The sequence below is a fragment of the Rana temporaria genome, chromosome 8 (genome assembly GCF_905171775.1).
Source record: "Rana temporaria chromosome 8, aRanTem1.1, whole genome shotgun sequence".
Lineage (NCBI taxonomy): Eukaryota > Metazoa > Chordata > Amphibia > Anura > Ranidae > Rana > Rana temporaria.
Genome location: NC_053496.1, coordinates 60,601,987 through 60,617,039, shown reverse-complemented (window position 1 = coordinate 60,617,039; position 15,053 = coordinate 60,601,987). Strand labels below are relative to the sequence as shown.

Here is a 15,053-nt window from a genome sequence, read left to right as displayed (position 1 = left end):
ACGCTATTTCAATCGGTGTCATCTCAGTCTAAGGTCCCGTTCATATCTCGCATAGTTGAAATGAGAATTCTCACTCACAATTTGTCAGATTTGTACACATTTCTGTGTCGCACATAGGGCAGCCGATTCACGTCAATGGGTTGCCCTATGTGTGTTTGTCTTTCACAAGAAGATCTTGCTCCTTTTTGGGTTACAAGCTTCTCACATTTTACTGATTTCAGCGTGACAGTCACCTCAAAATTATATGTAAATTGAAGCTAGTATCTTTTATGCCAGAGGTATTGCATATAAATCATAAGCAAAGCAGGTAGGATACAAAAATAAGAGCCTAGATAGCATATCGCAGGGATATGCAATTAGCGGACCTCCAGATGTTGCAAAACTACAATTCCCATCATGCCTCTGCCTCTTGGTGTCATGCTTGTGGCTGTCAGTCTTGCTTTGCCTCATGGGACTTGTAGTTCTGCAACAGCTGGAGGTCTGCTAATTGCATATCCCTGCCATATCGGTTTATAACCACATTCAACAGCTAAGCATCTGGCGAGGGGAACACCAAAAAAGGGGGGAACTGACGGAGGAGGACCAGGAGAGGGGGAAAAAAAGGGGGGGGGGGAGTTGGGGCTAGAGGGAGAAGGACTGGGAAAGGGGGGGGAAAAAGTAGATGGGGGAGGGGGGGGGGCATAAAGGTAAGTCCAAAAACTTAGGGTTAGGATTATGAATATATATAAAAGGAACAAATATGTCAGATAGTTATGCCTTGTGCATCAATCGAGCTGTTCCAAATTTTACCAAATTTCGAGGGGCAGTTCCTACTTACATAAGTCATTTTGTAGAAAGGTAGAGATTTGGCAACAGCTGCCTTCCATCCAGATGCTGTGGGAGGAGCCGACGGTTTCCATCTAAGTCAAAGTTCTCATCTAGCATAATATGAGGAGGGAAGTTAATTAGTATCCTTAACTTTTTCTTTATGTCTGTCACTTTTCAGTGCCTGGTTAACCTGGCTGACCTGAATCCCTACATTCTCTGCTCAATCTGCAAAGGTTATTTCGTCGATGCCACAACCATAACGGAATGTCTTCATACATGTGAGTACACGCATGCAAGAAATCCAGAGAATTTTTTTCTTATTAAAGTGAAACTTAAGGGAGGAATACTCACCATTCCTCCAACGGTCCCTGTTCCTCGCCGACATCATCTTCTGTGTGCCAGTTTACGGCCATCTTCATTGGCTGGCACAGGATGACGTCACTCCTGCCCATCATCCCAGCACATAAGGGACAGGAATGGCAGCTGTAAGCTGAGCTGCACAGGCTGGGGAGCAGGTAGGTAGGTGTGTTTTTTTGCTGAAGAGACATTGAATAAAAAGCCTGCCTCCTCACCGTGGATAATAGTGGAACTTTGGTTCTGCTTTAACCCCTTGCCAATGGGCACATGCCAATTTGTGGCCGCTCAGCGGGTGGGCCTTTGGCACCAAGCGGTTGCATATTTGCGTTCATTAGTGTCAATACAGCTGTGCCGAGAGCGCACTCCTGGCACAGTTACTGGCAGCTATTGGAAAGCTCCCTGATCATTACTTGTGATCGGGAGCTTTCTGATCATGTGACAGCCAATCGCTGCAGTCACATGATCATAAGGGGTCTCCAAGGGGTTAAAGTTAACCACAAAAGTGCTTTTAGAAGGTTGAGCCAAACCGAATACCATTGACAGGGGTGCTTACAATGGTCATCTTTTATGTAAACTTGTTGCTGTAACTAGGGGTGCAACGGATCAAAAAACTCACGGTTCGGATTGTTCCTCGGATCAGAGCCAAGGATCGGATAATTTTTCAGATCGCCACCATATATAGTCCTTACTGTAGTGTCCACGTTCTCTCCCCCCCATCTCCCCCACTGTAATGTCTACATCTCCCCAGTCAGCGCCGCTCTGGGAAGCTCACCTAGGATGCCGCCGGGTGTACCAAGATGGCCGCCGATCCAGACCTAGACCGAAGCCGCGGCCTTTCCTATGGGCTCAATCCGCTGATCGCGTGGTGTGCCGATCCGCGGACGTTGACCCGTTCGGATCACGGATCGATGACGAGCCGTTGCACCTCTAGCTGTAACTGTTTATAAAGATTGTTATCTGGAGTTCAGCATTAATTTGTTAGATCCATAAATCTGCTAGTTTTAGCCTACAAGTTAAATGAAAGAAAATGACTTGATGTGGATGGGGGAATCCCTCCCACTGAGCCTTTGTAGTCTGACAGCAGGGAGACTTCCCGGAAATCAGAATACACTGATCATTGCTGATCGAGAGAGAATTTTCCACCATGCTGGTTGTAAACAAGCCGATCAATGGATTGATTTGTGTGCAACCAGCCTGCCCATACTGTACGTGGATTGAAACCGGCAGGTCCCTGCAGCCACCATATTTAGCGTTTGATAAGTTACAATATACAACATTTTTGTTTATGGGTTCATACCTGCTTTAACTCTACCTCCTCCAATTTTTTATTTTTTTTTGCTTTACGGCTGTGATCCAACTTTCTGTTAGAGGGTGGCTATGCTCGTTCTCTATTTTCACACTGTATGTTGGAACGTAGCCACCTTCTCTTGCTGAATCCTAAGATGAAAAAATAATTATGGACTGTGGGATATGTAGTGTGAAACAGGGCAATGCAGAGACCGCAACAAACATGCATGACTTGTTTCAAACAAACAGAAGTGAGGTGGGAAAAGGAGAGTTTCTGGAGCTCACAGTGGATGTTATAAGTAAGAGAGGATTTCATGGCAAATGGATTACAGGTCCATTACAGTGTTACTCCAGAGTGAAAGTTTTTGTGTATGTGTCCATTTTCCTGTAAAGATGTTTGGAAACGTACCATGTTCTGTTTTTTATTTCTCTGTTTGCCTGGGGATCTTGACAGTCCCCCTGTCTTTTTGCAATCTGACCATGCTAAGCACCGAAGCTGATCCCTGCTAGCATGTTCAGTTTGGGTAGCTGGGTTTTCTACAGGATTCCATGCCCAAATCTCCTGTATTCAATATAGCTGGTCACGCCAATTACCAAGTGCTGGTGTGTTGAGTTGCAGCAGCTCCCAGCAGGAGGAGGCAGGCTTCACTTTAATTATAAAACTACACTTCTCTTTTATTGTACACAACTGTTAGAACAATAGACATTGTAATTTATTTACTTTTTATTTTTATTTTTTTCAGTTTGCAAAAGCTGCATAGTAAAGCATTTTTACTACAGCAACAGGTGTCCAAAGTGTAATGTTGTGGTCCATCAAACGCAGCCTCTGTATAATATCAGGTATGTAGTAATGTTGTAAATAGAATCTTTTGCCCAAATATTCCTTCTTTTTACCATCTGCCTTGCATGTTTGTTTCACTCTCTGCTCTCAGGATAAGGATACATGCACACAGAACTGATGTTTGCACATCCGTGTTTCTGGCTGAAATTTCAGGCATTTATTTTGTATTTCAATGTATTTTTTATTAACCCCTTCCCTACCGACGCATTGTTAAATGACGTCGGCAGGAACCCTCCCTCGATCCGGGTGGATGTCATATGACGTCCTGTATTCCCGGCGTTCTAGGGTGCGCGCCAGCGGCACCGCTCATGACCCGGCGTGCATGCCCGGCGGCCTCGATTTCCGCAGTGCACCGACGATTGCCGGTGATCACGGCAGGAGTGTGGATCTGTGTGTGTAAACACACAGATCCACCTCCTGTCAGAGATGAGGAGACCAATGCTGTGTTCCCAGTACAGAGGAACACACATCGGTCTCCACACATCGGTCTCCACACATCGGTCTCCACACATCGGTCTCCACACATCGGTCTCCACACATCGGTCTCCACACATCGGTCTCCACACATCGGTCTCCACACATCGGTCTCCACACATCGGTCTCCACACATCGGTCTCCACACATCGGTCTCCACACATCGGTCTCCACACATCGGTCTCCACACATCGGTCTCCACACATCGGTCTCCATCCACTATAGGGAACATTTTAACCCCTTCAGCGCCCCCTAGTGGATAACCCCCTTCCCTGCCAATCACATTTACACAGTAATCCGTGCATATTTATTGCACTAATCACTGTATAAATGTGAATGGACCCAAAAACGTGTCCAAAGTGTTTGATGTGTTCGCCGCAATGTCATGGTCACAATAAAAAATCGCAGATCGTCGCCATTACTAGTAAAAAAATTATAAAATAAAATGCCATAAATCTATCACCTATTTTGTAGAGGCTATAACTTTTGCGCAAACCAATCAATATACGATTATTGCTATTTTTTTTTTTTTTTACCAAAAATATGAATACGTATCGGCCTAAACTGAGGAAATTTTTTTTTTTTTTTTTTAAATAATTGTGATATTTATTAAAAGTAAAAAATTGTGTTTTTTTTAAAAAAAAAATCGCTCTTTTGTTTATAGCGCAAAAAATAAAAACCGCAGAGATGATCAAATACCACCAAACGAAAGCTCTATTTGTGGGGGGAAAAAAACATAAAGATTTAGTTTGGGTACAGTGTTGCATGACCACGCAATTGTCATTCAAAGTGCAACAGCACTGAAAACTAAAAATTGGTCTGGGCAGGAAGGGGGTGAAAATGCCCTCTATGGAAGGGGTTAAAGAAAAACAAGTTTCAAAATAGACAGACACATTGGCTGAACGAAGTAAAAAAAATAAAAAAAAATTTCAGGCCATCAACATAGCAATACAAAGATATAGAAAATATGGCCATAACACACATCCTCCAGTTATCACAACAGCAAAACATGAAGTATACAAAAGGCCTCAAATACAAACATCTGTATTGCAGAGAAAAGAAGTAACAGAAAAAAAAGGGAAGAAAAGAGTGAAAGAAAAAAAAAAATAGAAGGGGAGAGGGTCATCCCGGAGTTCCCTAGGGAGTCGAAATATAGTCGATCCATGGATCCCATATTTTATTAAAGCTGAGTTCCGGCCACAATTTCACTTTTTAAATATAAATACCCCTGTAATACACAAACTTAATGTATTCTAGTAAAGTTAGTCTGTAAACTAAGGTCCGTTTTGTTGTTGTTGTTGTTACAGCATTTAGACACTTTATAAAATAGAAATTGACTGGGGCCATCTTAAGTGTGGGTATGACTTCCTGGATTTCAGCCTTGCAGATCTCGCACATGCTCCGTGCTGCACAAGCAGTGTAATAGGTTTCAGATCAGGTTTCAGCACCTGTGCTGTCCAAGTCACATGTCACATGATTCTTTGAGACTGGGGAGTGCACAGACTCCTGGAAAGTAACACCCACTACATTCCCAGGAGTCTGTGTGGTGTAGGTTAGGAAGCTTAAGCACTTAGGTGCAGGAAGAGGGAAGATTAACTATTCTGCCTAGCAACAACACTTTGAAGGCATCTAAAAAAAAAAAGTTTTTTCTTAAAGGACTAATGACATTTTTTTAAAACTACTAATGTAATGTTATATTTATGGGTGGAACTCCACTTTACATTTCTATGTATTATTACAAAGCATATGGGAGAGTTTATCATTAATCATAATCCAGTTAAGTTTACTTTTAACTTGGTCAAGAGGAATTGCCGACTGCTTCCAGTGCCTAGCAATCGTGATTCTTGCCGCCAGCAACATATAGTTAATCAATTTTTCAGGCATTTATTTTGCGTGTATCTAAGCATGCATACACAAATAAAGTAAATTCTTCTAATTGGCATTTTATGCGCATATTTTGTGTATTTCTGCGTACGCTTGTAAAATACTGTGCAGCAAGTCCGATTTCTACTTCTCTATACACAGCACATTTATACATGCCTGTTTGAAACCAATGGGCTAAATTTAGATCAGTAAAAAAAAATGCCTGTAAACACTATTTTAGCAGATAGCCTATTAGGCAGATCCCTTAAGAATGTGCATGCGCGCGAAACACATCGGGGGGCCTACACACTGACGTCATTGCCGCTGACGTACTGGCAGGGAAGGGGTTAACACTAGGGGGCGATCAAGGGGTTAAATGTCCTAGGAAGTGATTCTAACTGTGGGGGGAGGGGACTGACTGGGGGAGGTGACCGATCGGTGTCCCTATGTACAAGGAACACACCATCGGTCTCCTCTCTCCCTGACAGGACCTGGTTCTGTGTGTTTACACACACAGATCCACATCCTTGGCTGTGTAACTGCCGATCACGGGTGCCTGGCAGACATCGCGGCCGCCAGGCACACGCATTGGCACCCGAGTGACACGGCGGGCACGTGCCCCCTAGCGGCGGGAGATCCGAGGACGTCATATGACGGCCGCCCAGGATGGCAGAGCCACCTTGCGGCCATCATTTTAATATACGCGGGTAATGAAGTAGAAGTCCAGAATTTGCACAGCTTTTCTGAGATTGCAGAAGTAGGGGGTGGTATCTGACGTTGCTCAGGTAGGAGAGCTGAGTGTAATCTGACCCCCCCCCCCCCTTCACTATCTCGTAGGGAAACGTGCACAGCTGAGGCTGACAATCACCTTCCATGTGCTGGAGCTCCTTTCTCCGTCAATATCCTGGAGTCTGCACAGACTGTCAGAAATGACTCGTGCTGATAGCAGAGGAACCCAACTGCAGACAGAAATCACACTTGACGCTTTGTATTGAGGCAGGTACATACTATAGAAGGATTTGCTGTGTTCATTTTTCATGTCTGAGGTTTACAACCCCTTTGAAGAACTAATGCTTACCTAGGGCACAAAGTACATATAGCACTTCGTCCCATCTTTCTAGAAGCTGAGATCCAGTAGGTGATAATGTCTCTCAAGCCCTGCCCACCAGTTTCCTGTGTAACATGCATACATACACGTACTAGGGCCAATTTAGACAGGATCCAATTAACTTCCTGGGATGTCTTCGGAGTGTGATAGGAATCTGTAGTCAACCCATGCAAACTCCATGCAGATAGCATCCTGACTAGAATTTAAATTGGGAGCCTGGCACTGCAGAAGTGCTAATCATAAAGCCACCGTGCTTCCACACAGTATACATTATTTTCTGTAAGGGTCCTTTCACACAGATACGTTTTTTTTCTTCTAAATTTTTACCTTGCAAGAGAAATGTTTCCCTTTTTTTTTTTTTTTTTCCCCACATCACCGCATTAGAGGTGCAGTGCATTTTGAAAGGTCCTGCATGCTGCATCAAAAACACAACTTCCTATTGAAATGAATAGAGATTGCGTTAAAAACGCACCCTGATTTGTGCTTTTGGTGTGTTTTTGAGTCGCATGTCTATTTTTCACAGATGCAGGCACCCCAAAAACTCATAGGAAACATCTGAAATACAGAAAAATTGAGGTATAAACGCATAGGCGTTTTTTTTATTATGATTTTGCTATAGAGCAGAGTAAAAAGGGCCCTTAAGGTCAGTTTATGAAATCTAAAGTGAGAGTCCAGAGCAATTTTGATTGATTGCAGGAGACAGAGGGGGGCATCATGTACAGGAAGCTTCCATCGTGTTGTCATGAAAACTTTCTCATGAGAGACCAGAGAGTTATGGGAAACCTGCAAACAGTACAGTGATAGGTTGGAGAAGCAGAAACTCTGGCAGGATGTTTAGTGTTCTAACCCCAAATTTGCTAAGTGTATGGGTGTACGTAATTTGATATAAGCTGTATTTTTTTTTTATTTATTTTTTTTATCCATATTTTGCTGTCTGTCTTTTCATGACTGCACAGATGACATCTGTCTAAAATAGGTGTTGGTAACAAAGTGAAATCGGGATCACAGGAGCAAAAAAAAAGAGGCTTTTCTGGCCAATATAGGGGCCAGTGGAGTCTTAAGATTTAAAAATGTAAAAAAAAAAAAATTCTAAAAATTATATAGCAGTTTGGTGGCTTATTAAACCCTTTAACGTTGTTCTATGTTTATACTGTATATGTATAATGTGTATGTTCTAATGTGATTTAAATTACTTAGTTTAAGTAATAGGAGTTGATTGATTGCACTTTTTATTTTTTTCAGATTGGACAGACAGTTACAAGACATAGTCTACAAATTAGTTGTTAATTTGGAAGAACGTAAGTGATTTCACTATATGCAGTCCACATCAGCTTCTGATGTACACAGATACTTTCTGACCAATGAGAAAGTGGACCAAAGTTTCTTAAAATTACAGAACACCCATGACTAAAATATAAGTTTTAGTCCAGGGTCTCGCTCCCCATCATTTGTGTAAAATATACTGTAAAGTGCTCATATGGCAAACCAGTTCTGTGATAACAAACTATTTAAACTGCTACTTCTTATACATATGTGTGAATCTTCCCTCCTGAATCGGTTCGATTTGCCACAGAACTCCCAAACATGTAAAAAGTTCAGACGTGAACCCTATTTAACTCGAAAAATCAAAAGTCCCCATTTTGAAGGCTTGCAGTATATGTTATTGGCCATAAAAAAAAAAGGTATGGGGGCCCGGGTACAACCCTATCAATGCAAAATATATTTTTTTTAAATGGAGCAGTGATTTTAATGATGCTTAAAGTGAAACAAAAAAAAGGAACAGGACATTGCCGGCAATACAAAAACATGTGAAAAAAAGGGTCTGGTATGGATTTTGAGGTGAACCCCCACGCCAAAAGCTGGCTTAGGGTCCCCCCAAAATCTATGCAGCCTGGCAGGCCAGGAAAGTGGGGAGGGGGGGGGGGGTTGATGTAGTTTTGTTACTAATGTAGTCAGTTTTAAAGAAGTCCAGTTTTGGTGGAGTTTTCTAAACACGCCAGGGCTATAAACTCGTCACTGTGTTGGTTTTTCTCAGTCTGCCTGCATCATTCCTTCTGCTTTCGGCATTCGGTGCATTCTGATGGACACTCGGTGCCTGTACATCAGATGTATGGTCAACGGCTGCTTAAGGCGTGTGTAAGCTCTAACAATACATTTCTCTTATTTGCACCCTTTATGGTCTGTTATATCATTAAAAGCATTTTTTTTATATATTGAAAGTGCAAAAAACTAAATTTTGATCCAGCCAGAAATATTTTAATCTGATAACTGTACACAGAGGAAATTGTATGGGAAGTTTAACAGTTGGCATTGTTTCCATCTTATTCTGATTACAAAAGACCTCCCACCTTTATCTAGGGTGACGATACTGCTTCTCCTAGATCCGTTACCCTGGGACAGAAGGTGTGCTCCGGGCAGGTTTACCAGGTGAAACTTAAGAAGAAACAGTGTGAAAAAAGAGTGAATTCAGCCATTACAGCTAAGGAAAGGTAGGCTGCCATACAAGCAGCTTATATGCCTCCCAATCCATATACATATGCTAAAGTCTAATTTATAAAAATGAAATAAAAAGGAGGTTATACATGCATTGCACAGAAAGAACCATCTTCTGCTGTTCTAATACTGCTCCACCGGCGCTGTCACCTTCTCCCTGCTGCTGGTGCTTCCTTGGCAAGCTAGGTGCTTGCTCGCTCCCAAGCCAAGCTGTGTGCATCTATAGACACGGTGCCAGTAAGCCACGCCTCACTTCATCCTAATAGGAGTTTGACTGACAGCAGCTAGAGTCCATGGCTCCCGCTACCCACTGTGTGTCCTGTGAAAGCAGGAAGTTAGGGGAGTGGTGCTGCAGCCAAGACAGACCTGGGGCCAGATAAGTGTTTAGGGACAGGGGGTTAGGAAAGAGGTAAAAAAAAAAAAATGTAGACTTTAGAACCACTTTAAGTTCAGAGTTATCTGTTCAGTAGACAGAACACCAGATGCATTGCTGTTGGCTTAGGTAAGTACACACGCAGTAGGCCTGTTTAAATGCAGCCCTGGCCTTGTTATTGCAGGAAATGTCCTGTAAAAGTTTGTATTGGGATTGATGGTTTGTATTACTTTTTTTGCAGGTGAAAAAAAACAAATGTGTGACTTTTACAGCGAAAGAGGCCTTGAAGTTCCAAAGCCAAGTAAGTTAAAAAATGTTTTGCTGTTGCTAGAAGTGTGTAACCTTTTACTTCTTTGGCAACCCTAATGTCAAATTCCAGCATAGAGTTCCTCTGGTGATTCCTGGAGGATCTTAAAGTGGATCCATAAGAAAAAATAGTTGTTTTTCCCTAAAATAAAAAACTTGTTATAATTGCCTGCTCTGTGCAATAGCATTGCACAGAGCGACTCCTTACTTGCTTTTCTTGTGTCCCCCACCGGCCTACTTCACTTCTCCTCTTATGAGAGTGCTCCCTCTGCAAACTGTGTGCTGAGAGGGGATTTGTGCAGGCGCTCTCCCAAGCCTGTCTGTGGGTGTCGATAGACGCACACAGTGCGGCTTCTTCCGCTGCTATCAAAGCCTTGTGTGAGAAGAGGAAGAGAGGACCAATGCTGCTGTAGATGGACATGGCGCTAGATTGAGAGAGGACTCCGGTAAGGGTTTAGGAAGGCAAGGGGGGGGGACAAGTAGTGGGACGTGAAAAAATGTGGAAATACTGCGCTGTCTGGTGGATAAACGAAAAACAAATATGCATGCAGCTTTAAATGTGAGACACACACAAATTGGACCAATGTAAAGAAAAATAAGCTGCGCAAATGGCGTATAAACAAAAAATCAACTAGCATAAATAATTATGATCATTGTGCTGTTAATAAATTGAAAAACATTTGAAACGAATAGGTCGCCCTATTCATAACACATATCAATGAGTCCCAGTGAAAAAAAGAGATTGAAAAAAAATATTTGGCAAAAATCAATGTCCTATTTTCAAGGGAAGGACACATCAGATGGTGGTTTGGTGGTTGAAAGTACCCTGCTCTCCTTCAAATAGAATGGTGACATCAAACCAAAGAAACCATAGAAGAGTGACAAGATAGAAAGGAAATCCTCCACCTTCCAAACAAACTGCCTCTTTCCGAAAGGGAAGATCCCAACCAGAGATCTTCTGTTGGCGTGTGACTTTCTACCCAGCCTAGGGTTTCATGCAGCAGGATATCCGGTATCCGATAACTCTCCCACCGCTCACAGATGGTCAATAGTGATTATAGCCAAGGTGAGGAAGGGAAAAGGGCTGACATGGCGTAATCCAGTTAAACAACTTAATAAAAAATATTTAAAATCGCACTTACATTAATTAAAAAAAAACTTGCATGTGAAAATATGTAGCCGGCCGGCTAACACAGCCCGTTCACTCCGGGACACTGTATGTAATGATGACGTCAGCACGTAGTGGGACATCTTTTACCTAAATGCAGGGAACAAATTAATGTAAAAAGTCTTTAAGTGGGAAACATATTAAAGAAGACTTGTGCAGGAACTTTGAAGTGACAAAAAAAAAAATGCAAGCAGAGGTAAACACAAGTGAAAAAGATCAGTGAATGAGGAGATAAAGGAAGCTGAAGTTATATAATAAGATCTACTTGTCCTGTAGAAGTTTAAGCTGGCCATAACATGTCTTTGAGCTTTGGGCCCTGTTAGCACCACTTGTCTTGACAAACTTCAATGAAAAATCAAAGGAGACGGTGGTAAATGTTTTGGCCGAAGAGTAAATCACAGTTTGGGTATTCAGAAAGCCACAGCTGTTTGAATACAGTAGCCAGTAGGGCAGATTTTTCTATCCACTCTATTTAGCATGGATAGAGGAATTGTTTTTAGGGCTCTCCTGTTCGATCAAAGTCTATGGCTTTTCTCAATGTGTCTCTGCCCCTGAGCTTTGATTGTTCAGACTGTGTAAACCCAGGCACTAATAACTCGTGGTTCTGTCATTAAAGGGGTTGTAAAGGTTCATGTTTTTTCACCTTAATGCATACTATGCATTAAGGTGAAAAACATCTCACAGTTACGGCCTCCCTGGTTTAATTACCTAAACCCGTTCAACTGCTGCGCTCGCCCCCGATGTCCTCTTCTCCGCTCAATCTGGCCGTTAATTGGCTAGAGTGGATGGATTGATGGCAGCGCAGCCATTGGCTCGCGCTGCTGTCAATCGCATCCAATGATGTGGCACGCCGGGGGGCAGGCCCAAGTGATACAGTGAGCGGCTATGGCTGCCAGCTGTATCACGGGAGAGCGCCCGCAAGAACTAACCCCCATGGGAGAGAGCTCCCATGAAGGGGGGATAGTTCTTGCGGGGAGGAGCCGAGACAGCCGCAGAGGGGCCCCAGAAGACCAGGTTCGGGGCCACTCTGTGCAAAACTAGCTGCACCGTGGAGGTAAGTATAACCTGTTATTTAAAAAGAAAAAATCCTATAAGGTTCTTGATGAAGCACTTGGTTTTTAGTGTGACATTGCTCTATCCCTGTCCTCCAACTTTGCTCCTGCCTTGTCACCTTATCACATGGACCTCCAATAGAAACTACAAGTGCTCATTTCAGTACAACTTATGCAGGTATAGTCCTGTTGTCATTATCAGGGGACATGCCCTGAGATATGTCACACAGCCACTTCTGGAGTATGTAAACAGAAAGTGGCTGTAAAGAGGCTTCAGGGGGTCAGCAAAGAGGCTTCAGAAGGTCGGCAACAATGCATGTAAGAAAGAAAAAAAAAAGTTACTTTTTAGCACTTTGAATGTCATGTGTATATTATAGGTGTTTTGTTGGTGGCGCTGCCCGTCACCCGAAGAGTTATCCTCCACAGTGAATCACTCTTTCCTGGTGAGTGTGTAAAAAAAGGTGGGGTAATTCTCACATTCGTCACCCGAAAGTGAACCTCTATTTGGGTCACTTTTCCTAGGTAGAGGGTGAAGGATTTATCATGAGTAAGTGTTATAAAAGTGCTTACTGTGTTTTCTTTTCAAAAGAATCTTTGTGTTAATTTGTGCTCCTTTTGTTATGTGATATTATTATATCCTTGTCATTGCTTTGTGCTCTGAAATTAGATGTGCAAGTACGGAATTATGATATTTTTCTTATCTGGTCAACTTATACTTTCTGATTAAATCAGAGATATCATACATGATGACCCTTTACACTCGTGAATATTAATTCCTTATATGTGAAAGAATATAAGAATAAAACAATCCTAAAAAGTAACAAATGGTAGACATAAAAATTAAAATGGATATAAAAGATGATGCGAGTCCAAGGAAAGAATAATTTTCATTTTCATTTCTATGTCTGCCATTTGTTACTTTTTATGATTGTTTTCTTAGATTCTTTCACATATAAGGAATTCCATATTCATGTTTTTTAAGGGTCATCATGTATGATATCTCTGATTTAATCAGAAAGTATATGTTGACCAGATAAGAAAAATATCATAATTCTATACCTGTACTTGCACATCTAATTTCAAAGCAATGACAAGGATATCATATAACAAAGGAGCACAAATTAACACATAAAGATTATTTTGTAAAGAAAACACGGTAAGCACTTTTATAACACTTAGGCCTCGTACACACGACAGAGATTCTCGGCAGAATTCACCGAGAAACTCGGTCAAAACCCGGATTCTGCCGAGAATCTCTGTCGTCTGTACAGTTTTGGCTCGATGGAGCCGCCGAGGAACTCGACGAGAAAATAGAGAACATGTTCTCTATTTTCTCGTTGTCCTCGTTCTTCTATGGGAGAAGCCGGCCCGCCGAGCTCCTCGGCGGCTTCATCCCAAAACTCGACGAGGAACTCGACGTGCCAAGCACGTCGAGTTCCTCTGTCGTGTGTACGGGGCCTTACTCGAGATAAATCCTTCACCCTCTACCTGGGAAAAGTGACCCAAATAGAGGTTCACTTTTCAAGTGACAGATATGAGAATTACCCCTCCCTTTTTAATTTTTTTTTTTTTTTGCACACTCACGCGGAAAAAATCATTTACTGTGGAGGATCACTCTTCAGGTGATGCGCCACCAACCCTACACATATAATATACTTCTTCAAGAGGGTTCCAGTTCAAGGAAGGCAGCAGCCCAGCTATACATCTAAGCCGCGGAATATAACAAAACATACATGAAATGTCATGCGGTTAGTATCCGCCATCCACTTTAAAGGACTAATAAGGAGTTTCCAAAGGTGGGTGGGCAGCACCAAGCTTGATTTTTATTTTTTATTATTTGGGGAAAATTGGAGATTTCTTGTTTAGCTGCCTGGACCTTTTGGATCTGCTGATCATTGACATATGATTTTCACTGCAGGCAACCCCCCCCCCCCCCCATCCATGAAATCTACAAAAAAATACTTTTGTTTCTGCGTTCCGCGTGGATGCGTTGTTCCCCCTCATCCATTGTAGGAGGACGTGGTGTGGAGGGCTCTCGGATGTGAACACTGGCAGTGCTCATTACATCGATCACAAGGCACAGAGCAACTCTTTTTGGCAATTTGCATTATGCCTGTGACCTGCACTACCTAATGACAGATCAGTCAGATCATCAAAGGACACAATGACTGCCTGTGCATGTTTCTGCAGTACTGTTCAAAAGGGTCCACTTACCTGTGTGTCCTTTTTTTTTTTTTTATAAATAATTATACCGTAGTTGTAAGGTGAGTCATTTGGAAAACTACTTGGAGGATTTGTATATCAATATTGTTAACTACTATTTCTGCTGTGGTCCATGCATGCTGACATAGTAATACCTTTGTTTGTTTTTATGTAGCAGTCCCACAACCAAATATCACCAATCGAGGAAGGCCTAGGAAATTGGTGGGACCCGTCTTTCGTATGCCTCCAGAGTTGGATGTATCGCTGCTACTGGAGTTTATTGGGTCCGTAAATATCCTGCTCAAATCTAAGAGAATTATTGTGTTAATATCCTTCATGCCTGTCCTAACTTTTCACCAAAGTAAAATTTGGGAGAGCCTTAAGCCTAGTACGGGCCAATTAATACGGGCCAATACATTTTGGTACGTTTTCTATAGAAGTAATTTGTAAAATCTTACTCTTGTGCACTTGCACAGTCAGGAATTTTCTAGGATTAGAGTTGGGTGTATGATTAACCAATTTTACCAAGCAGGTGCCAATGATCATCAAGTTCATATGTAGGTTAAAACACAGTCATTACATGAAACGGAAACAGCTGTGTAAGAGTATTGAAAACTGGGTGAGGAACAGCCAAACTCTGCTACTAGGGTGAGGTTGTGGAAGATGGTTTCATGTCACGGGTCATACAGAATGACTGAGCACAGCAACAAGACATAGTTATA

At 42.3% G+C, this 15,053-nt stretch overlaps 1 protein-coding gene across 1 annotated transcript in view; it reads left to right on the top strand.

The window, feature by feature from the left end:
* The window catches only part of PCGF6 (polycomb group ring finger 6), a 33,842-nt gene that overhangs the window by 3,036 nt on the left and 15,753 nt on the right, over positions 1-15,053 (top strand). Inside the window, exons 2-6 of the mRNA XM_040361878.1 lie at positions 986-1,085; positions 3,195-3,291; positions 7,980-8,035; positions 9,845-9,904; positions 14,507-14,615. Coding sequence (XP_040217812.1) covers positions 986-1,085; positions 3,195-3,291; positions 7,980-8,035; positions 9,845-9,904; positions 14,507-14,615 — 422 coding nt within the window. The remainder of the gene's footprint in view (positions 1-985; positions 1,086-3,194; positions 3,292-7,979; positions 8,036-9,844; positions 9,905-14,506; positions 14,616-15,053) is intronic.